The following is a 27,734-nucleotide window of genomic DNA, read 5'->3' as shown; positions in this document are numbered from 1 at the left end:
TCCAATAAATAGTGTGAAATGAATTTCTTCTCAGTCAATGAGATATGCTGCATCAAGCGTGCAGTGACCTCCCATCCAGCTATAGCAAACTGAACATTAAAAAAAAATGTTCATATAACTCAGACCTCCTGGAAGTGGTTAACTATGTGATTTTCACTTGCTGCCCTGTCTGTGAGAACCCTCCTGGGCTATCTCTTCATCCTCACTTTCAGTTCCTTCTTTAAAGGTGCCCTCTAACTCATCCATCTCTTCGTCTCTCTTCCACTTCCAAGATATACTCTCATTATCAAGTGAGGTTATGGAGGATGCAGCAAACCACTGTGGTAAGGACACTCTGTCTAGGTTATGCTTCCTGAACTGCCTGCATTGTCCAGGCCATGATCCCTATCTACATGTGGCCTATGGCCTGCTCCACAATGGTCTTTGTCAAAGCATGTTCCTGTCCTTACAGTCAGCCTGAGGATTACTGGCAGACATCATGAATCAAGATTTGAAAATTAACCCTGATCACTAACCAACATCTCTGTATGAATTGAGTAGCGTTGAAAGATGCTGGCATCATTGAGTGTTCAGCTATGACAGCTGTAAGAGGCAACTGCCTGGGACATCCCAAGGTATCTTCTACACTGCCTGTCTGTCATCTACAGATAGCTGCATCAACAGTTTGGATGCATTGTTAGGCCAACATGCACCATCACAATATTCTTCTTGCACAGGCAGTTGTGTCTCTGCAGGTCTGGTCTGCTGGTGTTGCTGGTCCCTGCTCCTGGTTGTGTTGGTGTTGCAGCAGGCGATACGTTAGGTTTCTTCTCAGAAACACGATGACCCAAAGAAGGACAAGGTTGATCCATGCCATCGTGCTGTCTGTTTCAGGTTTATGGAGACAGAAATGGAATGGAGACAGTCATCTTTGTCTTAGACCTGTGACCTGCTCGCCCGCTCCATTATGCTTTGGGAAAGTCCCTCATTTAGCAATGTTTCCCACCATGCCTCCTCAAAAAGCATATATTCCATAGAAAGCAGCATACTGTGCAGCTACTAAAGAAATGTCATTGCAAATCACATGACATGCAAATAGGAAAGAATGTTTTGCCTGGGATACTGAAAGTATGTTTTTTTTCTTATTCCCAGCTGTCAATCAGTTTATTCAACACATTTCTTTTTATGTTAATTGTACTTTTCATATTGCTCATCTCATTATTTAATGTCATGACTACCCCATTCAAACTCTCTGTTTAATGCTGACTCAAAATAATTATTCAATATTTCCGCCATCTCCCTATAATACTTGTAGTATTATCCTGTCTGTTCCCGAATGGTCTAATTCCCTTGAAATGCAACTCCAGAGCATTTAAATAAAATTAGTTGCATAAATTAAATAAACTGTAAGTAAAATACATGACATGAGAGATGCGGGACTTCCGCAATTAGAAACATAGCTAGTTTGGTACTGCTATCTACAGAATATTAACTTGCAGCAGCTGCTTAAGCAGTTTTTTTTGTCTTTGGGTAAATAAGATAGTACTGCCAAAGCTGCTGGATTACAAGTAGCATGAAACCATGATTACATTATTTAGAAAAATCTGTGTGCAGCTAATAACAGCTTAATTAAATTTTGTGCTGTCTCACAGATAGCCTGCAATTTTTTTCTTTCTGCACCAGGGTTACTTAAAGGAAAGATAGCTCATCTCTCACAGGGATTGTATACTTGAAGGAAGCAGTGATCAGTGCTACTGTTAAAATGTTCCAGTTTTCCAGTTTGCTTTCAGAGTGTCTGATCACAAATTAACTTCAGACATTAGTGAAGATTAAACAGATGATTCGTGAGTCCCATTGTCTTTCCAATCCTTTCACCAGTGTAATTCCAATTTCCTTTTTTCCATAAAAATAATAAAACTCATTTATTTAAAAAGATTTGCAACTGGTAGATAAAATAGAAATGAACTATTGTCCACGTGCCTCTTTGTGTATTACAACTCCAAAAGCAGATGGGTAAAAAACTTACACTCATTTAAAGCCAGTTAAGGGAGGAAGCTTCTGTACAATCACACAGAAATTAATGTTATTTTAAAATTGAAATGACTAAAAGCATTAAAATGTTTAGGATGCCAAACTACCTTTAACCAAAGTGCAAACAGTAGGCAACCATCAGCAAACAATTGATACATTTTATTCTCCTGATTGGTTGTATGATTCAGATCAAATCAAAAATTGCACAACTCTTACAAGAAATGAAATAAAAGCCAAGTGGTCTCCATGCAGTCTGTATATCCTGACATCCAAAAGTTGAGTTGATATTGGTGTCCATCAGAGTTTTCATTGAGCAAGCAGTAGACTCTGGTTGTTGATATATGGAGTGCCAGGAATTTATCATTACTTTGATGTCACAAGCTCTGATGTTTGCATTTAATGTCAAGGGACTGAACTTTCTTCATGATGTTTGTAACCCGTAAGTGAACTCAGAGGATGACCTCACTTTGTCATGTGGTGAGATCCTGGGTTAGCAATTTCCTGTTGATTCTCATTGAACAAGCCACTGCCAGGACTGTCATCCAATCGAGGAAGGCAGTTCAGTCCCAAGAACTGTAGACCCAATCAGAGGATTGCTTGTTTGTCTGCCTACCAGTGCCACCAATTGCAATAATTATTGCTAAGGCTACAACACACTGTAGAGGGGTCTTCAAAGAAGAGGTGGGCTTGGTTAGGGAGAAACCAGTGCCAGGAGGCAGACCTACAGGGAATTACTGCCACTGGTGTTCCCTACCAAAGAGAACATAGTGCCCTGCACCACATATCATAGTGCTATAGACCACTCACTAAGGAGGCTGCCAAGGTTTAGCTGGAAATCCCACCATTAGACCATAAGAAACAGGAACAGGATTAGGTCATTAGGCTCCTCAAGCCTGCTCCGCCATTCAATGGGATCATGGCTGATCCAATACTCCTCTTGTTCAGTTTCTTGCCCTTTCCCCATAACCATTAATTTCCCTACTGATCAAGAATCTATTTAACTTAGTCTTAAAAATACACTAGAACTTTGCCCCACACCTCTCTGTGGCAAGAAGATCCAAAGACTCACCCTCTGAGAGGAAGAAATTCATCTTCAACTCAGTCTTAAATTATTCTGAGACCATGCCCTCTACTCCTGGACTCTCCCATGAAACGGCTTCTTAACATTTACCCTGTCAAGTTCCTTATGAATTCTGTCTGTTTCACCTCTTATTCTTCTAAATTCCACTCAGTAGGGTCCAAATCTGCTTAACATTTGCTCTTAGGACAATCCCTCCATACCAGGGATCATCCTGGCGAACCTACTCTGAAATGCCTCCAATGAAATATTATTATTTCTCAAATAAGGGGACCATAACTGTTCACTGCACTCCAGATGTGATCTCACCAGCACCTTGTACAGTTGCAATAAGACTTCTCTACTCTTATACTCCAATCTCTTTGAGAAAAGGGCCAACATTCCCTTAACCTTCCTGATTACCTGTTGCACCCCGATGTGCTAGCTTTCTGTGTCTCGAGCACAATACCCCCAAGTCACTTTGTGTTGCAGCTTTCTGCAGTTTTTTCCTCCATTTAAGTAACACTCTAATCTTTTGTTCTCCTTTCCAAAATGTACAACTTTGCATTTCCCCACCTGATACTCCATTTTCCAACGTTTTACTCACATACTTAACCTATTAATATCGCTCTGTGAACCCTTTGTATCTCTCTCACAACCTGACTTTCCACCTATGTTCGTGTTATCTGTCAGTCTGGCTACAGTACATTCACTTCATTCTCCAGGTCATTAATATATTGTAAATAGTTGCAAGCCCGGCACTGATCCCTGTGGAGCTCCACTGGTCGAGCTCACCAACCTGAAAAAGAACCCCTTATCTCCACTCGCTGTTTACTGCCCATTCGCCCATTCTCCACCCATGACAATATACCACCTCCAACACTGCGCGTTCTTATCTGGTGACAACTTTGCGAGCTACCATGTTAAATGCCTGCTAGAAGCCCAAATGTAACAGCTCTACTGGTTCTGGTTGAGCCTTCCTAAAAAATCTCCAATAAATTAGTCAGACACGATTTCCCTCATGAAGACGTATTGACTCTGCTTGATTAGATTATAATTTTCCAAATGCTTTGCTCTTATTTCCTTAATAATTGGTTCCAATACTTTACCAACAAATAGGTGTTAGCCTAATCAGCCTATAGTTACCTTCTTTTTCCTACCTGCCTTTTTGAATAGGGGTGTCACATTAGCAGTTTTCCAACACAACCAATAGCATCCACTATCCCTCCAATTATCTCTTTTAGGATCCTAGAACGCAAGCCATCAGGAAACATGTCTGCCTTTAGATCCATTAGTTTGTCCAATAGTACATCTCTGTGATGGTGATGGTATTTAATTCCTCCCCTCTATTGTTTAGTATTGATGGTACGTTCAAAGTTTCTTTCACTACAAAGACTAACATAAAATATCTGTTTAACTCCTCTGCTATTTTCTTGTTCTCTATAACCATCTTGTCAGGTTCATTTACTAAGGGGCCTATGTTCACTTTGCTGTCTCCTTTTCTTTTTTATTGGATAAAGAAGCTCTTACTATCAGTTTTTTACACTTTCACCTTGACTTCTGAAAGCTCACTAGACTCAAAATGTTAATTCTGCTTTCTCTCCACAAATGCTGCCCAACCTACTGATTATCTCCAGCAATTGCAGTTTTGTTTCAGATTTCCACTATCAACAGTTCTGTGTTTTAACTTATATTCCTTGCTAGTTTACCCTCAGAGTTTATTTGCTCTCATTATTATCTTTATAGTTCTCCTTTGCTGGATTCTGAATTTATCCCATCCTTCAGGGCTATCACTGACTTGTGCCTACTTATATGCTTTTTCTTTCAACTTAATACTCTTCTTAACTTCCTTGATTACCCATGGTTGCTTCATCTATGTGGCAGCAGACCCGCACAATGCAGGCAAAATGTCCATAGCGGTGGGATATGGACATTGGCTATTTGAGTGGTTCAGTTCACTGACCACAGATGCTATACTGTGCCAGTAAAAAATTTTGGATTTCCAAACCCCTCAGCTTGCCTCATATGGTTGGGGAGAGTTGAACCCCAAGTTTCAGGTGTGGCTCAGGATAAACAAAGCTTGAGAGTAAAATCTAACTCAGTAATTTAATGCAGTACAGGTTTCAGGTTGCACTGTTGAAAATGCTGTTTATCCAAGGAAACATTAAACTCTCCTGTCTTAGGAGAATATATGATAAATCAGGGCACAAACTTGAAAATAATCAAGGCATCTCTCCCTCGTCTTTAGCCAGTAATTAACCTTCAATCAGCATCACCAAATAAGATTATATAGTCATTAGTCTTTTGTCGTTAGTGTGTGCCAGTATTTCCTGATATGATAACCCATTAACTGCTTTCAATAGTTCAGAATTTGCTCTGCAAGTACTTGAACTCAGAGCTTGTGACCGGTGCTGCATGAATCCAAATTTCTTCTTTTTGTCTTTCTTGAGGATGATGTTGACTTGGTACAGAATTAAATAATACAAATTAAACCAGTAAATTTCTGCATACCAAGAACTATTGGTCATGGCATCCTCCATTTGCAGGTGCTGAGGAGCAAGCTGCTGCCCAGGCAGTTTTATGTACTGACTCTTTCCCTTTTAAGTATTATTTAACTGTTATAAAGGCCAAAATTTATAGCCTCCAAATTCACTCCAAGCTTCTAGTTTGTATCAGCAATATCATTGATCTAACAGGATCTAGCATTTTGAAGGGAATCAAGAATGAACTGCAAAGCCCTCTGCTGGCTAAGTATGCAGCAGTAGCTCATTGAGCAAACTGACATTGGCCCTCAAGCCAAACTAAAGTGCCCTATCCTATTAGTGTCAATGGAACTGCTTGAGGACAACAACCTTGTCAGATCATTATTGTGACTCAGAGGGGAAACTGAAAGACACATCGTATTGTGTTTCAGACTGGGAGAGTATTTGTCAGGAATGTCCCTCAGAGTTCACTTCAGCATTGGAAGAAAAACAACAAATGCTTTTAATAAAAGGAAGACTTTTGTTTTAGATGGATTGTGTTGAGTTTGAATTGCTTTGACTCCTAACAGGATAAATTGGAAATTTGTGTACATGTTGCTATCCTTTAATGGTTGGCAACTGTGGGCCGCAGCCACAGGAAGTTTGCAACAAGTGCAACCTTTGACCTTTGCATCAGTAAATGGAAGCAGTTCCATTGGACGGAGGATTTGTGTTAACAAAAGCAATCCAACTGGTAGGAACACACCCTGCTATCAGAGTTCCCCAAGTCTATAGTCTGATGCTTTTAATGTCGAATAGCATGTGGATTTCTGTACACATCCAGGAAACATACTTAATAATTATAAAACTGGAGAAATTACTGCAAGCCCAGCCCTGTATGGCAAGGGATCAGATGCAAGATCTTACTCCAAGCAGTTAGTTCCTGTTTGGATCAGACTCAAATTGAAAATTTGTACCATATATGACTGCCAGAGGAAGCAGACATATAGAAAATAGCGATATAGTTATGCACTGAAGCACCTTATTCATTTGTGCTTGCTTGTGTAGAGAGGGCAGAATTTAATTATTCCCAAAATTTTGAAATTCCCTCCCTAATGACATTGTGGGATAACCTGCAGCCTGTGGACTGCAGCTGTTTAAGAAGGCAGCTCACCACCACCTTCTCAACAGCAACTACAGACAATAAATGCCAGCGAAGCTTGCTTCTCATGAGTGAACAATAAAACAAATCTATTCTAATAATGGACTCAAGGATAAATTACATCCGTTCCAGTACCTGGGATGAGAGGAGGTACATACTGTACAGGAGTATCCTTTCTCCTTGGCTTCTTCTGCTCAGCCTCACCATCCTTTGACTCATCTGTAGCCTTTTCTTTCTCACTCTCTTCATTTACTTCACAGGTTTTTATTAACTGCTCTGAGAGGTTTGAAAGATCATCTGTCAGAAAGAAATGTGCAGAGATACATTTGAATGAACTTTCCGAGTCAGAATCATCAAAAGCCAATTATTGTACTAGCAAGGTGGCAGATAGAGATCTAGTTCAAGTAGCACCCACTTCAATTGCAAAAATCAAATAGGGAGAGAAATAACCTTTCCATTAGTGAACAGGCACAGGAAATGATTAATGCCAAGTTCTCTCTTTGTGTTTCAGAGACACTGCACTGAGAGAAATAACAGAAAGTGTGGAAAAATATTTCAAAAGCTCTTATCAAACAACTGTTTCAACATGAATGGGGCTATTTGTATATGCAAGCCCTATGCCCACATGCTCAGAGTTAACTGGGTTCACAGGGGGTTGTCACAAAGGGTGAAAAGAAAACATTCAAAGATGTAGAAGCACAAATAATTGTATGGTTCCAGTGCAGTTCAAGGTCATTCAGCCACTGCTAGTCCCATTCTAAGTGTATTTTCTTGCCCAAGATGGATGGCATACACAGAGCACTTGCCTGATGAACATCATTAACAGTGAATCTGCTCCAGGATGTCAATCCTGTCCCCATTTAAAGACAGCCTACACCTGTCAAAGAGGAGATGCACTTTGAATGCAGCAAAATGTCAGTGAATATTCAGTGAAAACTGCAAGGCATTAATCCACATTACGTCAACTATCCCCTGCCATTTTTCTGATACTGTGTTGTAGGATTCGGGTGAAGGAGGTTGGTATGATAAGGAACATATTCTAATCACTAAACAACACAAAATATTTCTAAGCAGGTAGCTCTGCATGTATGGGGAGAGATGACATAGTGCATCATTGTCAGAAGCATTGAGCTGTGCTGTGGATGCAATGCTGAAAATTGTTTAAAAGTCTCACAAGAATAGCTAAGGTAAGCTTCCTAGCAGTTATTACTCCTCAATTTGCTTGGTACTACCTTTCTTTATTAATTCATGGAATGTGGGTGAAGCTTACATTTATTGCCAATTCTTAAAATTATTCTAAGAAGCTGACAGTGAATCATATCCTTGAATCACTGCCATCTATGCAAAGTATACCTAGATATAGTGCTGTTTGGAAAGGAATTCCAGGGTATTGATCCAGCAATAATGTGAATTATAATATAGTTCCAAGTCAGAATGACATGAGACTTAGCCTTGTTAAGTCTTCGTTTTCAAAACACTCCTGACTTATTACGTTGAAAGTGCACCCAACTATCCCTTTATTTAAATTTCCCATCTCTATACCTGCCACTCACAGTCCTTCTTGTGCAATTTCAAACCACTCCCTGATAGTCACCCTTATCAAAGGCACTGTATCCATATGTCACAGGTCTTCTCTTTCTCCTATTGCAGAAGAGAGCAGAGGACACGTGAGAGAGCGAAAACAAGATGGTTCTTCTTATGATGTTTGGTTCTCAGCAATGCCAATATATTCTGGATAAATTCACAGCCACTGATTCTTCTTATTAGGTGAGCCACTGCTACCAAGTGGGGAGGGAGGCTCAGATGATGTATTTGGCAGAGGATAGGCTCAGTCTTGATAAAAACTTAAAATATTGTTACACAGTGCATATTAGCTAGTTGCATCACATATAAGAAGCTAAATTGTCTCAACTTAAAAACAAGCATATGGGTACATGCTGTTAACACTAAGAACAATCATTGAAACATCAGTTAAGGTACAAGGAGAACCAGCTAAGAACACATAGAGAACTAAATAAGACACACATATAACTCTGGTTAGCTGCAGCAATCCTTTATACCCCAATGGGTCGGGTTTATCTTATGATGTCAATTAAACCTTTCTGGCACTGACCTGAAAAGGAAAGATATTGAGGGTTATGTTAAATTTAACAACTACAAGTGACCACCAGTCATCTGTTGAGATGCTATAGATGTCTACTGTTATCTGACATGATAATCTGAGCATTCTGCTGTACTGGTAGGTCAAGGAAATTCCACTACTGCCTGCAGAAAACAGCTAGCACCTCCTGTGACCTGAATCCTTAGCTGCTGTCCTACGTACTACTCCCCTGTCTGATATATAGCTTCAGGTCTCTGATCAATTGCTGGTGGTCATATTACTTCCCATCAAACCTCAGGTAGCCAAGCTGCTAACCCTCTTGATGGGATTCAGAAAACCTTGAAGATGCAGAAGGTCATCTCTCAGCAAACGTTACGTGAACAAACTGTTTCCAATTGTAAGTAAGAAAACAGTGATGAGGGATAAATATTGTTGTGGCATTTTCATGAATTTTAATTTGTCCCTCAATTATGCTATGCTTTTACCTTGCTTGTAAGCTGCAGGAAGCCAGCAGCTATGAGGTAAGGAAATGGTTTTGCTATATAAATTTCAAATGCTTGATGATTTCAAATATATTAAATATATATTTCAAATATATTAAATATATTTGAAATAATGTCAGTTATAAAGTTTTGTGGTATCCAAAAAGCATAACATTTTCCTCTTTTGCTGTTCTTTTCTAATTTGTCATAATCATCTCCAACTTGCAAGTCTTCTCTGTTTCATTGGCTTTCCTCTGTTAGGTGATCCCAGATTCTTTAATCCAAAATTTTACAAAAACACTATTAATGGTCATCCACTAACATAATTAAATTATGGATTAATAGTATAGTGGCTGTAGTCTATTGTGTTATGTCTTCCAGTCAATATGTCCATATATCTTTAAGAGGCACACTATCATTGTATCATGGCATGTGACCTGAGGTTATAAAGATCACAAACTCCATCTCACTGCAAGATCACTTGAAGCATAACATTCTACTGTAGCATGTTCCTCTTTTGAAAACCAAAGCTCAGTATTAGTCCAAGCAGCTAATATGCCTGGGGAATGTAATGTTTGTACGTAATACTTAGTTGTAGTAATTGTCCAATGGAATCTTCAATAGCTTGATACCTGCAACCAATTTCTTATGTCATAGGAGATAACATAAACTTTGCTGCAGCACATAAAACAGCCCGTTGGAAACAAATTCACACAATAGATTATGGATTAAAAGGAATTTTTTTAAAAAAGTATATTTTGAGATATACTACTTGTGGATTGACTGACTGCAAGAGAGGAAAGAAAGCAGTCATGAGTGGAATTTTCTAGAGCTTTCCAGTGAATTTAGAAAAACGGGCGGAAGAACGTAATTTAGTGGGAGGCAATAATTCAGTTTCCTGATGGAGAGTTAAAAATTTGCCATTAAATTCTCTGGACATATCAGACAGATTGACTTGCTGGCACCTTCTTCTGCAAATATTACCACTTCATGAATATTTATTGACACCCCAGCGTTCTGGGGCTACATTCAGTCGCATTAAGCAAAAGTGGGAAATGCATGTTCACAAACCCAACTACATATATGTATATATGAGGAATGTACCTCATGGGGAACATGTCTTCCTGTAAGCTCCAGTGAGTAAAAGTGTCTTCAGTAAACTGGCTGTTTCATACTTGAGCTGTTGCTTTGAACAAATGCACATGGCAAAAAGGGTGAAATCTCCGTGTCAACCAAATAATGAGAAGTCTCAGTTATATGTGGTCTTGCCTGTTATAGTTAAAAGCTTACAGGTGAAGGCTAATCAGGCCATTAACCTGCCCGAGCAAAGCAGCCACATTGGCTCGTGCCAGCAAACCTGATTGGGGCAAACAAGCACAGCTCAACTCATAAGAGCTGTGAAATGAAAAGGGCTGTCTAATGAAAAGTAAGCTGTACTTAAAAGGAAGCTCAGCCGAAAGGTAGGCTTGGTGAAAATAAATGGTAGAGAATAGAATTAAAATGATGTGGTTATCAGGGTCACTGGAAAGAATTTGAAGAAGTAACAAAGAGGAATGATGAGGGCAGAGCAGTAGATGTGATCTATATGGACATCAGTAAGGTGTTTGATAAGGTTCCTCATGGTAGACTGGTTAGCAAGGTTAGATCTCATGGAATACAAGAAGTAGCCATTTGGATACACAACTGGCTCAAAGTTAGAAGACAGAGGGTGGTGGTGGAGGGTTGTTTTTCAGACTGGAGGCCTGTGACCAGTGGAGTGCCACAATGATCGGTGCTGGGTCCTCTACTTTTTGTCTTTTACATAAATGATTTGGATGCGAGCATAAGAGGTACAGTTTTTAAGTTTGCAGATGACACCAAAATTGGAGGTGTAGTGGAAGGTGAAGATGGTTACCTCAGATTACAACATGATCTTTATCAGATGGGCCAATGGGCCGAGAAGTGGCAAATGGAGTTTAACTTAGATAAATGCGAGGTGTTCCATTTTGGGAAAGCAAATCTTAGCAGGACTTATACACTTAATGGTAAGGTCCTCGGGAGTATTGCTGAACAAAGACACTTTGGAGTGCAGGTTCATAGCTCCTTGAAAGTGGAGTCGTAGGTAGATAGGATAGTGAAGAAGGCATTTGGTAGCTCTTCTTTATTGGTCAGAGTATTGAGTACAGGCATTGGGAGGTCATGTTGCAGCTGTACAGGGCATTGGTTGGGCCACTGTTGGAATATTGCATGCAATTCTGGTCTCCTTCCTATCGGAAAGATGTTGTGAAACTTGAAAGGGTTCAGAAAAGATTTACAAGGATGTTGCCAGGGTTGGAGGATTTGAGCAATGGGGAGAGGCTGAACAGGCTGGGGCTGTTTTCCTTGGAGCATTGGAGGCTGAGGGGTGACCTTATAGAGGTTTACAAAATTATGAGGAGCACGGATAGGATAAATAGACAAAGTCTTTTCCCTGGGATGGGGCAGTCCAGAACTAGAGGGGATAGGTTTAGAGTGAGTGGGGAAAGATATAAAAGAGATCTAAGGGGCAACCTTTTCATGCAGAGGTGGCACATGAATGGAATAAGCTGCCAGATGAAGTGATGGAGGCTGGTACAATTGCAACTTTTAAAAGGCATTTGGTTGGGTATATGAACATAGAACATAGAACATAGAAAAATACAGCGCAGTACAGGCCCTTTGGCCCTCGATGTTGCGCCGATCCAAGCCCACCTAACCTACACTAGCCCACTATCCTCCATATGCCCATCCAATGCCGTTTAAATGCCCATAAAGAGGGAGAGTCCACCACTGCTACTGGCAGGGCATTCCATGAACTCACGACTCGCTGAGTAAAGAATCTACCCCTAACATCTGTCCTATACCTACCTATATGGTGGGCGGCACGGTGGCATAGTGGTTAGCACTGCTGCCTCACAGCGCTAGAGACCCGGGTTCAATTCCCGCCTCAGGCGACTGACTGTGTGGAGTTTGCACGTTCTCCCCGTGTCTGCGTGGGTTTCCTCCGGGTGCTCCGGTTTCCTCCCACAGCCCAAAGATGTGCAGGGTCAGGTGAATTGGCCATGCTAAATTGCCCGTAGTGTTAGGTAAGGGGTAAATGTAGGGGTATGGGTGGGTTTCGCTTCGGCGGGTCGGTGTGGACTTGTTGGGCCGAAGGGCCTGTTTCCACACTGTAATGTAATCTAAAAATCACCCCTTAATTTAAAGCTATGCCCCCTCATAATAGCTGACTCCATACGTGGAAAAAGGTTCTCATGGTCAACCCTATCTAAACCCCTAATCATCTTGTACACGTCTATCAAGTCACCCCTAAACCTTCTTTTCTCCAATGAAAACAGTCCCATGTGCCTCAGCCTTTCCTCATACGATCGTCCTACCATACCAGGCAACATCCTGGTAAACCTCCTCTGCACCCGTTCCAGTGCCTCCACATCCTTCCTATAGTATGGCGACCAAAGCTGCACACAATACTCCAGATGCGGCCGTACCAGAGTCTTATATGAATAGGAAGGGTTTGGTGGGATATGGGCCGAGTGCTGGCAGGTGGGACTAGATTGGGTTGGGATATCTGGTCAGCATGGACGGTTTGGACCGAAGGGTCTGTTTCCATTCTGTACCTCTCTATGACTCTCTGACTCTAATTTGGAAAATGGAAGGGACAAGCTGAGAAGTAGGGGGTCAAGTGCTAGAGGACAAGGAAGTGTGGAGCTTCACATTGCAAATGGAGAACACAATAAAATAATTAGACTTATTGTGGAGGGAGAATGACCAGTGGAACTGAACAGTTTGGATCTGGATAGGAGTAGTATCAGGAGAACAGCAGGAATATCAAGGAGGATAACGAAAGGAAAGATGGTCACGGGAGCATGTTGAAGAAAGTCTGATGAGAAAAGTGGGCCATCCACTCTTTATGCAGGATCCATATATTCTCAAGGGAGTGATGGAGAGAGAATAACTTGAAGGGAAGGTTTACAATCGCTATCTTTCCTAAATCAAATAATGCAAATGGGAGGATCCCAAGATCTGTTTGCAGGTGTTTCTCTACAGTGTAAACACACACAAGGGAGACAGTTAAAGCAAAAACTATAAAATATTATTGCATAAGCAGTTAATAGTTTTGCACTGAAGGGAAGTACAGAGAGGTGCACCTAAAAATCACCAGCAATGGTGATGGTGCTGGCTATTCCACATTCAGATGTGCAGGATCATCCACAGACCTGTAAGTTAATGACACGGGGATGAAACTGTTATGCAGGCTAGAGACTGCAAAGTTCTAGGGCTGTATTGTAGGACATAGTGAAGGTCACCAAGAATCCGATTGAAATAATTATGACATGCATGGAAGGCAGTGTAAAGATCAGGGCCACCATACATTGTACATGGCTGCATCAGGAAGAGATATAGCAGCCATGGAGAACACTCTCAACCCCATGTAGAGGTAGCTGTAGAGCAGGCATTCAATCAACACTTGAACACCCTGAAAAACACCCGGACAATGGTTTGACTATGTCAAGACGTCAAATGGAAAACATTCATCTCATTCCTAAGATTATTCATGAATCATTGCAGCCATGACAGATATTTGACTAACTTAACACAGCAGCCATATTAGCTTCATTCAGGTTACAAAGGAGGATGAACAACCATAAAAGAACCAGTGACATGAGACTCTGTAGCTGTGCATAAGCAAGCAGTGTGTTCAAAGGGGGAAATGGGGTCATCAGCATTGAACAGTCTATTGGGAGAGGATGTATTACAGATGAGAAAATAGCACTACAGGATGTAGATTTAGCATGACGAGGGAAGCCACATTGGTTGGTTAGTGCCCAGAATGCCAACAAGTGCAAATAATACCACCAGCAGCTCCCCCACATCCATGGGAATGGCTGGATAAATCTTGGATTCGGTTACATGTTGAATATGCAGGTCCTGCCATGGGCTCAATGTTCTTAGTCATTGTAGATATCCACTAGAAATGGTTGGGCATGCATGGAGTCCATTTGTCAAGCACAAGGATGTCAAAAGGAAAACTACGCACATCTTTTTCAATACATGGACTCCTAGAATTGTTGATCACAGATAACAGGCCATCGTTTATCAGCAGGGAATTTGAATATTTCCAAAGGTTGAATAGGATTTGACATGTAAGGACAGCTCCATACTATTCACCATCCAAAGGCCTGGCAGATAGAACAGTCTAAACTTTGAGGGCAAGCTTGAAGAAACAGCCTATAGCCTCTATAGATATTAAGATGTCATGGTTCTTATGTGATTATAGGGCCACACTACATGCAACTACAAGGATGGCTCCAGCAGAGTTGCTAATGGGTAGAAGGCTCAATTTCATCTTCTCAGACCTGAAGGGAGAGGGTGAAACAGCATCAGGGTCGCCAGTACCAGATCCAAGACTCCACCAAGTGAGGGAGACAGTTTACTTTAGGGATGAAGTTTGGTGCAAGAACCATGGAAATGACTCTGCATGGGTAAGAGGCATAGTCAACATAAAATCATGAGGATAGTTCAGACAGATGCGACAGTCCTGAACAAGCGCATGGACTACAGAACAACCTCGGATATCTGAACACCAATTATCCGAATTTCGGATTATCCAAACAAGATTGCAAGGTTTCGTAAAAACGTTACATCAAAGAGATGTTACCGACACTGCTGATACCGACATTTCCTCCAGTCCCCGTTAACGAAGGTATCGACAGTTTGGGACTTTTCATGGAGTGGTATGAATCAGGCGGTAAGTATGATTCAAGGCTGAGGGGAGCGACAGATATATAATAATATTAATAATATTCATCTCAGTTGCTGTTGTTACGAGTAGTTGTTGGTGGATAACAGTTGCCAGGATTATTCACAAAGCAACAGTTGCTATAACTGAAGCCGCTGCAGTGGAGGGCTCACGCGTGCAACTTCCGTCCTGCACTGGGTCTGTGAGCTCTCCAACCTCCTGATGGCAGGAAGCAGGCTGTCAGCATCATCACACACAGTACTGTGGCTGCACAGCACTCTCCGATCACCTTTTGATCCTTGCACAATTGAAGGAGGCTGTGTGTGTGAATCCTGCCTGATGCCTGCTTTTTGTTTTGCTTTCTGACATTAATTATCCTGATCAGGTGTGCAGTGTGGACCTCTCTCTTCTCAACCTTTCTCTTTCCTCTATCTCTACTTTTGCAGCACAATCCATTATCCGAACAATCAGTAATCCGAATAAAATAAACAGGGAGTCCTGGCTGACAGATAAAAAGACGATTGTCTGACATGCTGACACTCTCGGTACTTGTCTCTGTTGAGGCTGTGCCAGAGTTATGGATTTTCTACGTTTAAATAAAGGGTGACTCGGTGATGGGGTACTGGCCTCTGCAATTGCCTGAAAAAATTACCTAGCCTGCCCCTGAGTGAAAGTGCCCCCCTTGTTTAAGTTTGGCTCCATATAGAGATTTAATAAAGCAAGATTCCTCCAATAGGTTCTGGAAATTCTGGGACACCCAGATCAACCAACCCAACCACCCCGTGGCTCAACACTTCAACTCCCCCTCCCACTCCACCAAGGACATGCAGGTCCTTGGACTCCTCCATCGCCAGACCATAGCAACACAACGGTTGGAGAAAGAGCGTCTCATCTTCCGCCTAGGAACCCTCCAACCACAAGGGATGAACTCAGATTTCTCTAGTTTCCTCATTTCCCCTCCCCCACCTTGTCTCAGTCAAATCCCTTGAACTCAGCACCGCCTTCCTAAGCTGCAATCTTCTTCCTGACCTCTCCGCCCCCACCCCACTCCGGCCTATCACCCTCACCTTGATCTCCTTCCACCTATCGCATTTCCAACGCCCGTCCCCCAAATCCCTCCTGCCTACCTTTTATCTTAGCCTGCTGGACACACTTTCCTCATTCCTGAAGAAGGGCTTATGCCCGAAATGTCGATTCTCCTGTTCCTTGGATGCTGCCTGACATGCTGCGCTTTTCCAGCCACTCATTTTCAGCTCTGATCTCCAGCATCTGCAGTCCTCACTTTCTTCTGGAAATTAGGACTCAGTCTAATTCCCAAAGTATTCTGAATCAGACAAATTCACATTCATGAATCTATCCAAAATGTTCCCTTCACTAGTTGTGGCAAGCCAACAAATACTAAAAGGAAAACAAATATGTGCAGGTTAGAGTAGAAGAAAAATGTGTTGATCGCTGACAATTCCTTTATTGTGATCATAAAACCAAGACTGCATTCAAACAGCAGGGGGTGCTTGGAACCTGTCAGGTAAAGTTAGTCTCTGAAATAGCATTAAGATTGCAAGACAAAACTTCTCTTTTACTCACGCTTTCTCCTCACAATTTAGTTTAGACAGACGTCACAGGTAAAAATATTGAGAAGTTTAGAACAATGCATACCTCAACATTTTGTCATCCTTTTCACAATGTTTAGTAATTTGAAATCTGCAGGTGCACCAATTGACCTATTGCTCCATTGCCCAAAATATTTGACTGAAGGAAATAGGTTAGACAAAATCATTGGGCAGTTTGGTGAAATATAGTCTCCCTTTCATGCTTCAGAAGCAGTCTGGCATATATCTGGGACTTTAATGCTGAGAATATTAAGGCAGTAAAAATCACCTCAAATTTTATGTAAAGTATACAAGTAAGGACCATCTGGATCGTTTACTCATCTACCACCAAATATAAAAAGTGATGTTGTGTAATATTCTATCAATCTTACTTTCATTTTTTGAACTAATCGTCAATCTCAACACATCCATTCTTCAATCAAATCAACCCTGTTTTATACTCTATTTTACCAATTATTCACACTTTCTCTTCTTGTTTTTTTTATAAATGCAACCTTTCCAGAATTGAATAAGCTAACTTAAAAAATCTTCTGTAATAGAGGTATAGAATCATCAAACTTTACAACAGGGGTAGCGTTAATTCAGCTCATCATGCCTGGGCAAGCAGATTCAAGTGGCTTTCTCTTCAGAAGTTTCTTCATTCAAATGCTTTCCCTTTGCAAAAGTTTTTAAAAAATTCTTTCAAGGGATGTGGACATCACTGACAAGGCCAGCAATTGATGCTTATCCTGGGCAATCAGTTTCCTGTGCAGCATTTCAGTGTCTATGAATTTGCTGGGGGTTTGGACTCACAAAAAGTTCTGGTGGCCAGAACAGGTAAAGGACAGCAGATTTCCTTTGCTAAAGGGAATTAGTGAGCTAGATAGAGTTTTAACAACATGGTAGCTTTATGGCATCATTGCTGACACTTGACATAATTAATTGAATGTCAATGCCAACAGCAGACATGGTAAGATGCGAACTCTATTCTCAGGGCAGTAGGTAGAACTGCTAAATCACTAGCCAGTGGTCACCACCTCCCCTTTATTCTACTTGTGTTTTTGCCTGGGCATTCAATACTTTTAACAACCCGTTGTAAAAAATACAACCTATAACTCTCCCTCGTGAATGCACTGGTGCTCTGCAGCAGTTTGATGAAACAGCTCAATTCCTATTTAAGTCTTTTTGTACAGCTAAATGAATTCATAAATAATGAGCAGTTGGCCATACCTTTGGACAAATTTAAAAAATGAAAACTTTGACTGTGAACTATATAGCAGTTTCACCACTCAACTTAATTACATTTACAAGGTAATTTTAAGCTTATCAGAGAATTTATGGCTCAATTTTCCTATTTTTTCATAATGTTTTCCATGTGAGATTCCTAGTGCCCAGGCTGTCATTGCCTACTTCAACTTTTCTCAGCAGCAAGAAGGTTCAAGATCTCCTCTGCTCTGAAAGGGTAAGTGGCACCTAAACTCCATAGTGTGGGAACAGGCCATTCAGCCCAACAAGTCCACACTGACCCTCTGATGAGCATCCCACCTAGACTCACTCCCACTACCCTATTCCTGTAACCTTGCAATTCCCATGGCTATTCTATCCAACCTACACATTCCTGGACACTGTGGGCAATCTAGCATGGCCAATCCACCTAACCATGACAGCTTTGGACTTTGGGAGAAAACACGGAGAGAATGTGCAAACTCCACACAGACAGTCACCCAAGGTTGGAATTGAACCCAGATCCCTGGTGCTGTGAAGCAGCAATGCTAACCACTGAGGCACCGTGCCGCCCCCTTTGCTTTTTTATACTCACGTGATCATTATTCATTCTAACTCTGCTGCTAGACATACCGCTCACTATGGTTCATGGACTATAACTCCCAGACTACATGCACTATGTCCACTCAATGGCTCTCACCCGTCTTCTCTTCCCGATGAAGAGTTGATGCGTGAAACATTGACTCGCCTGATCCTCGGATGCTGTCTGACCGGCTGTGCTTTTCCAGCACCACACTTTTCGACTCTGATCTCCAGCATCTGCAGTCCTCACTTTCTCCCACTAAATCTTCCTGCACTCTGCACCTCCCACTTACTGAAAACACCTCACCACCTCACCTGCTTTGTGTCACCACTAACAGCTCTTCCATTCACTTTCATCAGAACCATTCTCTCCTTTAGTCTCATTGCATGCAGAATGGCTCACAGCCAGACTAAAAGGGAGAAAACTGAAGGAGCTTGGCAGGTGTAAGGTTCATTATCCAGACAGGAAGATGTTGCAAGATATCTGATCTCTCCACTATACCCCTGCCAGTGATGCTAAAGCATGCAAATATCCATAACAAGAATGGTGAGTGCATATCTGGTAAGGACCTTCTCAGCAGGCCTGGGATCTCTAGGCCCAAACAATCCTGGGGTCAACTAGTCAGGTCTTTTAGGCCAACAGGGGCAACCACAGAACAGACACAATTCTACTCCACCGGCACAAGACATAGCTGCACTCGGAGTGGGACAGAAAAGAACAGGCACAGAGATGGCACTTTTGTAAATATGTATGCACTAGTACTTGGAAAAATATCTGCAGTATTCAGATCTGATCAAGTGGATCAATTTGAAAGATTAAAAACCTCTTCCGATGTCCTGAGGATAAAAGAAGTAGGAAATGGCCAAGCATTGCTCGTTTCTCAAAAGTAACTGACTCTTCAAATGCAGATAACATTAGGGACCTTTGAACCATGACATTGATGACTGCATCAAATGCTTTGCACTTTAATGTGGACAGCACTGAGGCTAAAAGCAATGCAGAAGGATTGTGCTAGGGCATGACCTGCATATGCATCCATACTTACTCCCACCTTATGAATGATAGCACAGAATTAGTGTTGATTCCACACATTTCTAGAGACAAAGCTGAATTCTATTTATTAATTTTTCAAGAAAGCATAGTGCTGTTCAATGCTGGCAGGTGTACAATAGCTAGTTCCCATTCTCCCTTATAGTGTAGTGGCCTGCAAGAGAAGTTGCACAGAGCACCGTCTTTCATAGGTTCAATCCCATCCTACAGCAGACTCAAGCATTTCAAGACAATTTATCAACCTATGCAAACTTTGAAATGCTAATAATGAAATGATGATGAACGGGTTAAAAAGAAATGCGTCAGGATTGCAACAACTTGCTTCACATGAAGGAATATTTCATGGCACAGCACTTGGATATGATATGCTGACTGAAATCTTAACACCATCCAAACCTAATGCCATGCAATGTTGGTGCACTGTCTCAATGACTGTTGCTTTCTCCTTAATGTAAAGTTCTAAGGTATAGGTGCATAGAAATGGAATCACCCAAAGATACCAAGCAGATGACCATGTGAATACAAATACATCTATTCGTCAACAGAAAGTTTAAGGACTGCAAAAATAAGCAGATCCATGAATATTTCACACAGAACATGTGGGCGGCACGGTGGCATAGTGGTTAGCACTGCTGCCTCACAGCGCCTGAGACCCGGGTTCAATTCCCGCCTCAGGCGACTGACTGTGTGGAGTTTGCACGTTCTCCCCGTGTCTGCGTGGGTTTCCTCCGGGTGCTCCGGTTTCCTCCCACAGTCCAAAGATGTGCAGGGTCAGGTGAATTGGCCATGCTAAATTGCCCGTAGTGTTAGGTAAGGGGTAAATGTAGGGGTATGGGTGGGTTTCGCTTCGGCGGGTCAGTGTGGACTTGTTGGGCCGAAGGGCCTGTTTCCACACTGTAATGTAATCTAATCTAATCTAAAAATGTAATCTAATCTAATCTAACATTACATGATGAAAAGAAGTACAAATCTGGCTCACTAAAGCTGGTTTCAGTTAGATTCTTTCTGGCTTCTTGCACTCAACAGTGCATTGCTTTATTGGGCTGTGTTGATGTCCCTCTTGGTAAGTGTCTTGATCTTGATGCAGTTGATGGGAACCAGTAATGCTGGAGAATCCAGCTGCCAAACTGCTTGACTCGAAGGAAGTGAGGATTGCAAATGCTGGACATCAGAGTCAAAAGGTGTGCTGCTGGAAAAGCACAGCAGGTCAGGCAGCATCCGGGGAGCCGAGAGTCAATGCTTTGGGCATAAGCCCTTCCTCAGGAATGCCGACTTTCCTAGTCGGCAGGGAGGTGAGGGAGGATATGAATAACTAACAAATGAACAGGACTTGAGGAAATGACATTGGTGACATTCAGCATCACTTGTCAATCAAGGATTGGGGATGCCTCAGATTCCCAGTTGCTTCCTAAAATGAGTCACCAACATAAACATTCCAGGCAGCTGTGACCTTTACAGCCACTGAAATGGGATTGCCACCTAAGTCCTGCTCCAGCTGATGATACAGTTTGGTAATAAGCCTTAGCCTGCTCCCACATTATGTTTTAAGAGTTATAGAAAGTAATAACAAGGTCTGTATAAATGGAGTTTAATTATTCTTTTCCACCTCCTTGTGGGATCTTTACCTGCTGCCTCTCCCTTAGGAGACAGTGCAGAAGCTGATGGATATTGCTGTTCTTTTTAACAATGTTATAATTGCTCTCTCCTTCAATGCTGACTTCACCTGTGCAGCAAGGCTACAAGGAATGCAGCAACTATGGTATTCCTAAGAGATCCACGAGCTGATAATCTGTGGAGAATATCAGAAAGGGAACAATACCTCACTTGCAGTACTACTGATTCTTCACACTAATCACAGGGAAGACTTATGTTTTGCCTTGATGCAGTGTGCCATGGAGCCTTGGTAAGGGGCTCTGAGTATGCAAAGTTATCCAGATATATATTTCAGATCCAAATTGTTCATGCTACACTAGGGTGGTTACATTCTGGCATTAATCTACCATGGTAACTTCTCTCCCAAAAAATGCCACCCTTGAACATCGCAGATCATGTCCCTGTATACTTACAGTTCAGTGTGCAAATATGACAGCTCTGAAGCATTGTCTTATAGTGTCACATATGAAATGTAATTCACAAATAGCAAAGTTTGGTGACACTTTTAAGTTAATGTCTGAACAGATTTCCTTATCTAAAATGCTAAGAAGCGAATCAATGCAAACTATCAAATGGTCATGATTGTTTGTGACCATAACTTTTAGTTTCATTCTTGGAAAATCTTTAATTCTGTCCATGTGAGAAACAACTTTGAATAATAACGCCTGATCTTTATATCCGCACCAATATTGTATTCACACTGCCAAGTTCGCTTTAAGTACAATATTTTACTGCCAAGTCTAATTTGGTCTGTTATTCATGGGTTTCAGTCAGTGTTGGCTAGGCCAGTGTTTGTTTACCTAAATGCCCTTGAGAAATGGTGGGGATCTGCCTTCTTGAATTACTGCAGTCCTTGGGTGTACATGCTGGTGAAACTGCATCCAGACAATTTCAACTGCACAACTTTCATTGCCGTTCTCACTGTTTTCATTGTAGTAACGTTAATGCATGTTTGATGTTAGTTTATTTTCAGTTCCATTTTTCCCTTTTGATCCTCTGCTCTTCCTTACTAGACATTTTACTATGATTCTTTGGCTCTCATTCTCCGTGGACATGTTCAACATCACTCTGTGATTCCCGACAGAAGCTGATTTTCTGCGGCGTTTGACAGTTTCTGCCAAATTCATAACTCCTGGGATTGACTTGACTACAATTATGAACTACCAGTTGCCAAGTTTCAGCCTTGTCAGCAGGATAATAACATTAAGCTCAAGCTCCCCTTATGAACGCCTAATGTGCTGATTGTCAAACTACTAGATTTCTGGTGTTACTATCTGAACTTATTCCCCTTTCATGTTTAAAATTATTTTCTCTCTTTCTAACAGTTCCTTGGCAATTCACCAATCATTGTCTCCCCCTCAGGTCTCTAGACATGCTGCATTGTCTCATACACTAGGCAATCTTGCCCAATAACGCTTTTCTTTATTCCTTGCATAGAAATGTCCCTGCTAGTCAGACTAACTTAGCAGGAGTCAGAAGTATAAAGCCATGTCATGCCACACTCAGGTGGAGTGCATGTTCCATAAAGGCCTTTTAAGACACTCAACTGTTAAAAATCCACAAGATGGTCAAAACTCTTCGTGCTTCATCTCACTTACTATTCCTTGTTGACTTATTCAACCTACAAACTACCCATCAGCCATCTCAGTGCCCATATGGAGCGACCGTCATGCAAACATCATCTTCTGAATCAAAGAATGAGTGTCATTAACAAACTTGTTGTGACAAACCTAAATTTGTTAGATGGCAGACATTGAACTACAACAATGAGAGTGGTCCGCAGGTTGAGGACAAGCCAAGGCCCTTGTGCTCCACTAAAGGCCTCAGGACTAGCCCCACACATGCTTATGGAGAGACACAAACAAGCAATGATGCATGTTACCTTTGAGTAGTCCTTTACAGACAGATAGCAGACTCATCATCTTAAACGGTTTGTCTCTGGGGGTTTTGCACACCCTTAAATTGTAGTCAACAACTTTATGCTATTTGACACTGGCTTCTATATGAAACCATCATGTAGTTAAGTAGCAGCTTCTTTAAAAATCTTTAATTTTCACAGGATGTAAGGCTTTCAGCTACAATATTAAACTCTTTAAATCCTGGTGTGGATATTTAGAAAGTAATGAACATATCATGCAAAGCTAGAATAAAAACACAATTGAAGAAGTTTGCAACAGATCTTAATAAGATGTAGGAAATATATGAGTGAGAACAGTCCAGTCAATATTCTGGCTGTGCGACTTTTCATCTGTGTGTTGACAGCTAAAATAAACAAGTTGAATCAATTGTGTGAATGGTCAATGTTCCATCAAACAATGTCTCCTCTGCCCATACCTGTTTTCTGATGTAAGCACACATTTAACTATTGTCAATTTTAAAGTTTATGTTAGAGTTTTGGGCCATATTACAATGCTCTTCAATTTACGTTCGATCCATATTGATTCCAAATTAATTTCCTTTGGAAGCCAATTCTGTGATTGATGACTAATAATATGTTTATGTTACAACTTAAGTAGGCAGGAACTAATGGAACCCACAGAAGTTCACAGATTCCCATGCAATTGGATCTATGTGAATGTTATACTCTATGTTGGGGTGAGGAATCACATCCAGAATACTTTCTGTCTGTCATCAGTTGCAATCCTTTAATGTAGAAGTGCCTATTGAAATGTATACATTTAAGGAGTAGTGACAGAAGCAAATACATTGGCAATACCCTTTTGTATACCACCTATTTAACACAATACCTGTTATCTCATCTGAACTAAATAATCCATATTTTTGTGCCAAATCAAACTACTTGTAGTACATGACTCTTTTAAGGACAGTGGCTCCCATTTGTATTTCAAGCAGTTTGAGGATGTGCACCTTCCATCTGTGCCTCCATCTGGCTGAGTTGGCCAATCTCGTGCCCTGAAGCAAACTCCACTCATGTTTCAAAGGAACATCTTGCACTCTTTCAGCCTGGCTGATGAAATCTTTTTCCATTGGTGTAATGAACTGTCTCTGTGGACATCACACCAGATTAATTACCTAAGTGCTTGCAGAGCTGATCGCTGTTGTCCAGTCTGTCATCTGGTGCTTCAGGTGACCACACACACTCTGTTGTCATGGTGATAGAGAGCTTTTGTTTGCAGAGCTGCAACAGAACAGCACAATACACAGATAGCAGAAATTGAACTTTTATAGCCAATTCAGTTTTTAAATGAATATGTATATTAACTTTTTAAAATGTTTCCATTTTATTCTATTTCATTTTTAAATGTAAGATGCATTAAAACAATTTACACAAACAAAGGTGTAACCATGCTTGCACTGTGAATGTTATATATTTATATAAAAGGTTGTCTATATGACTACTACTGATTAGATTCATTAATTGCCTTTGGATAAAAATGAACAATCAGTAAGTAATTTACTGCTTGCAAGTAATCAGGTCTTATTAAATATATTCAAAACCACACAAATGGACTTGACCCTTTGAATACTTGAGACTGAAAATGTGACTATCATAACAAATCCAAGTCTTCAACTAATTTGATTCTACAAAATACTAAGAAGCAGCTGAGCACATTCTACACAGTGAAAGTTATGGGCTCCACAAATTCCAACTTCGTTGTTAAAGAATTGTCTCTAGTATGAACTATGCCTTTAGTCAAGCTATCCTAGTGCAGCTACTAAACTAGCATCAAACCAACTACATGGGATATTGCCCAAAAACATTCTACCTACCAAATATAGGACAAATCCAATCTGCACACTTAACAACTGCTTCTAACTATGATCAAAAAGTTTGTAAGAGTCATCAAATGTAATCAAATTTAAATTACATTTAAAAATTGGGCGGCACGGTGGCCCAGTGGTTAGCACTGCTGCCTCACAGCGCCTGTAGACCCGGGTTCAATTCCCGACTCAGGCGACTGACTGTGTGGAGTTTGCACATTGTCTGCGTGGGTTTCCTCCGGGTGCTCCGGTTTCCTCCCACAGTCCAAAGATGTGCGGGTCAGGTGATTAGCAATTGGCCATGCTAAATTGCCCGTAGTGTTAGGTTAAAGGGGTGGATGTAGGGGTATGGGTGGGTTGCGCTTCGGCGGGTCGGTGTGGACTTGTTGGGCCGAAGGGCCTGTTTCCACACTGTAAGTAATCTAATCTAATCAAATGTAGCACTTACTCACAATATCCTGTTCAGTAATGCTAGTTTAAATTTCATAAAATTCACAGGCTGCAGACTTGGTTCCAGTATGAAAAGTTGAATTCCAGTGATGATGTGCAAGTGATATCCCTTGGCTTTTTGACTAAAAATGACCATGACTGGCACTAAAGATCCTTTTAAAATTGTAGTCAAAAAGAATCTGGTTTAAAAGTCTCCAGTGACTCTGCCAGTTGTAATAGTTCAACTTGGCAGCATCCCAAATGCAATATATTTCCAGTTGCATCCTTTAATGACCATTGGATAATTTAAGGACCACAGGTAGATCTATTTGCTGTTCAGCTCCATTTACATTTGCTCCAATAATGAAACATTCCTTTATCAGATGTAACAGGATTCGGACAAGATCCAGGTTTGGTGTGATATTTGACAAGTAAAATTTGCCAAAGAGCTTAGGATGTTTAAATTTTAGCCTAGGACTTGCTGGTTTAATGTAGAAACATTGTGGGATTTTCAGCTCTGCTAAAAAGTTATAAATGGATACATTTTCTATAATTTATTAGTTTCCCACTAAATAATGCTTAATTTATGTTAATTTAAGATTATTTCTTGGTGTAGAAATCTTGAAGCATGAAACCTTGTACAATACTTTGCATTGGCAAATGGGAAATTCATGTCTTTTAAAATTATTGATTCATACAAGAATTATGATTAATGTTACAGAGGTAGAGCCAGGTGTTTAAACAATGACATGGAAATGAGATTAGAGACTCGGGCACAGACAGTTGCTAGGAAGGAAGATTCAAGTCGGATCCTCGGCACATTGTGGTGTTGATCAAAGCCAACAGTTTGCTGCTTCTCAATATTTAATTGAAGAAATTTATGCTTATCCAGTACTCCATGTCGGACAAGTAGTCTGACAAATTAGAGACAGGCGTTAAGGCTGAATATTGTCAACTTACATCTGAAAATTAATATTGCAATCACACATGACCTTGCCGGGGTGTTGCATGGACATAAGAAATAATAATAGATCAAGGAATACCAAAGATAAAGCAAAGAGAACTCTTTAAAAACAGTTCTCTGTTTAAGATGGGATTGATAAAAATGAAATTAGGTGAGCACAGTCCAATTCAAATGAGCAATGTAAGAAAGGTACTGCAGGAAAAAGTGTGCTCAACCATGGCAAAGCCTAAGATGGATCAAGAAAGAAAAGGAAGGATCACAGGCTGTATAGGATTTCATTGATGATGTAAGTCAAATTAGTATTGTTGTGGGTTAGGATTCTGTTTGGAGGAATTCTGTTTGGGGCAACTGAAACATTGAATGAACTTTGTTGGTGACAATGCTTTCAAATAATTTGGAAGAGAGAGATTGGGAATATGGCAGTAGTTTAGAAGAATCACGTATGATATACCTAATATCTGTGAATATTGACAAGTTTGTAGAATTAGAATGGCTATATGATACTGTACTTGGCTGCACGCAACATACAAACAGAAGACAAACGTAGACTTGGGAATGAGGAATATTTCATATTGCAGAGAATCACACATTGAACATGAGCAGGCAATAGTTTGAAAGGAAAGTTGGGCTGAAGCAGATTTGAACAGAAAGTATCACCACTGTGTCTGAACAGATATCTCAATCTAATAGAAGTTAATGAGCCCATAACATTCAATTTTAGTTCCCTTTCCTACTCATCTCCAATCCTTACAACTGGAGGGAAAGTTTTGGGAGGGTCTTAAAAGATCAGAGGCACATAATCCAATTCCATTATGAAAATCTTTAAAATTATGAAGTAAAGAAATATGTCCAAATTGTACTCTATTAGTATTTATAATGAGTCATAGAGTCATAAAGTCATCGAGATGTACAGCATGGAAACAGACCTTTAAGTCCAACTTGTCAATGCTGACCAGAAATCTTAACCTAATTTAGTCCCATTTACCAGTACTTGGCTTCTATCCCTCTAAACCTTTTCTATTCATACTCTCATCAAGATGCCTTTTAAATGCTGTAGTTTTACCAGTCTCCACCACTTCTTCAGTCCATACATGCACCATCTCTGTGTGAAAAAATTGCCCCTTAGGTCCCTTTTATATCTTTTCCATCTCACCCTAAACCTATGCCCTCTAGTTATGGATGGTTTGCAAATAGTGTTGTGTCTGAAGGTGAGGTAAGTGAAAAGGAAGTGCTAAATAACAGTGTGAAGTTAGTGGTTCATTTGCAAGGATACAACACTTGAAGATACAATTAGTGACCTTGACCACTTGTGGGAGGTAATTAAACTTCTACCTGCACTGCATCCAGGTCCATGAGACTACCCTGATGGCATTGACAGCAATAGCCTCTGTTCCATCTGTCTTCTCTGTGTCTATGCAGAAGGCCTGTGGTCCCCCATGGGAAAAAGACCTTAACCTTCCTGTTCATCACTCACACAAAGGCTCCCATTGCATCAGTGAGTATTAGAG

General features: G+C 40.9%; 1 protein-coding gene across 1 annotated transcript in view; it reads right to left on the bottom strand.

Moving 5' to 3' along the window:
* Window positions 1–27,734, bottom strand: part of ppp1r17 (protein phosphatase 1 regulatory subunit 17) — a 44,100-nt gene that overhangs the window by 14,918 nt on the left and 1,448 nt on the right. The window contains exons 2-3 of the mRNA XM_043689424.2: window positions 24,144–24,249; window positions 6,827–6,988 (exon numbers count right to left, since the gene is read on the bottom strand). Of these exons, the coding sequence (XP_043545359.1) occupies window positions 6,827–6,988; window positions 24,144–24,222 (241 nt within the window). The 5' untranslated portion in view covers window positions 24,223–24,249. The remainder of the gene's footprint in view (window positions 1–6,826; window positions 6,989–24,143; window positions 24,250–27,734) is intronic.

This window comes from Chiloscyllium plagiosum, unplaced genomic scaffold (assembly GCF_037043375.1).
Source record: "Chiloscyllium plagiosum isolate Xiang-an unplaced genomic scaffold, Cpla_swu_hap1 HiC_scaffold_4, whole genome shotgun sequence".
NCBI lineage: Eukaryota > Metazoa > Chordata > Chondrichthyes > Orectolobiformes > Hemiscylliidae > Chiloscyllium > Chiloscyllium plagiosum.
The sequence above is the reverse complement of the archived record's forward strand: the minus strand, read 5'-3'. Positions and strand labels throughout refer to the sequence as shown.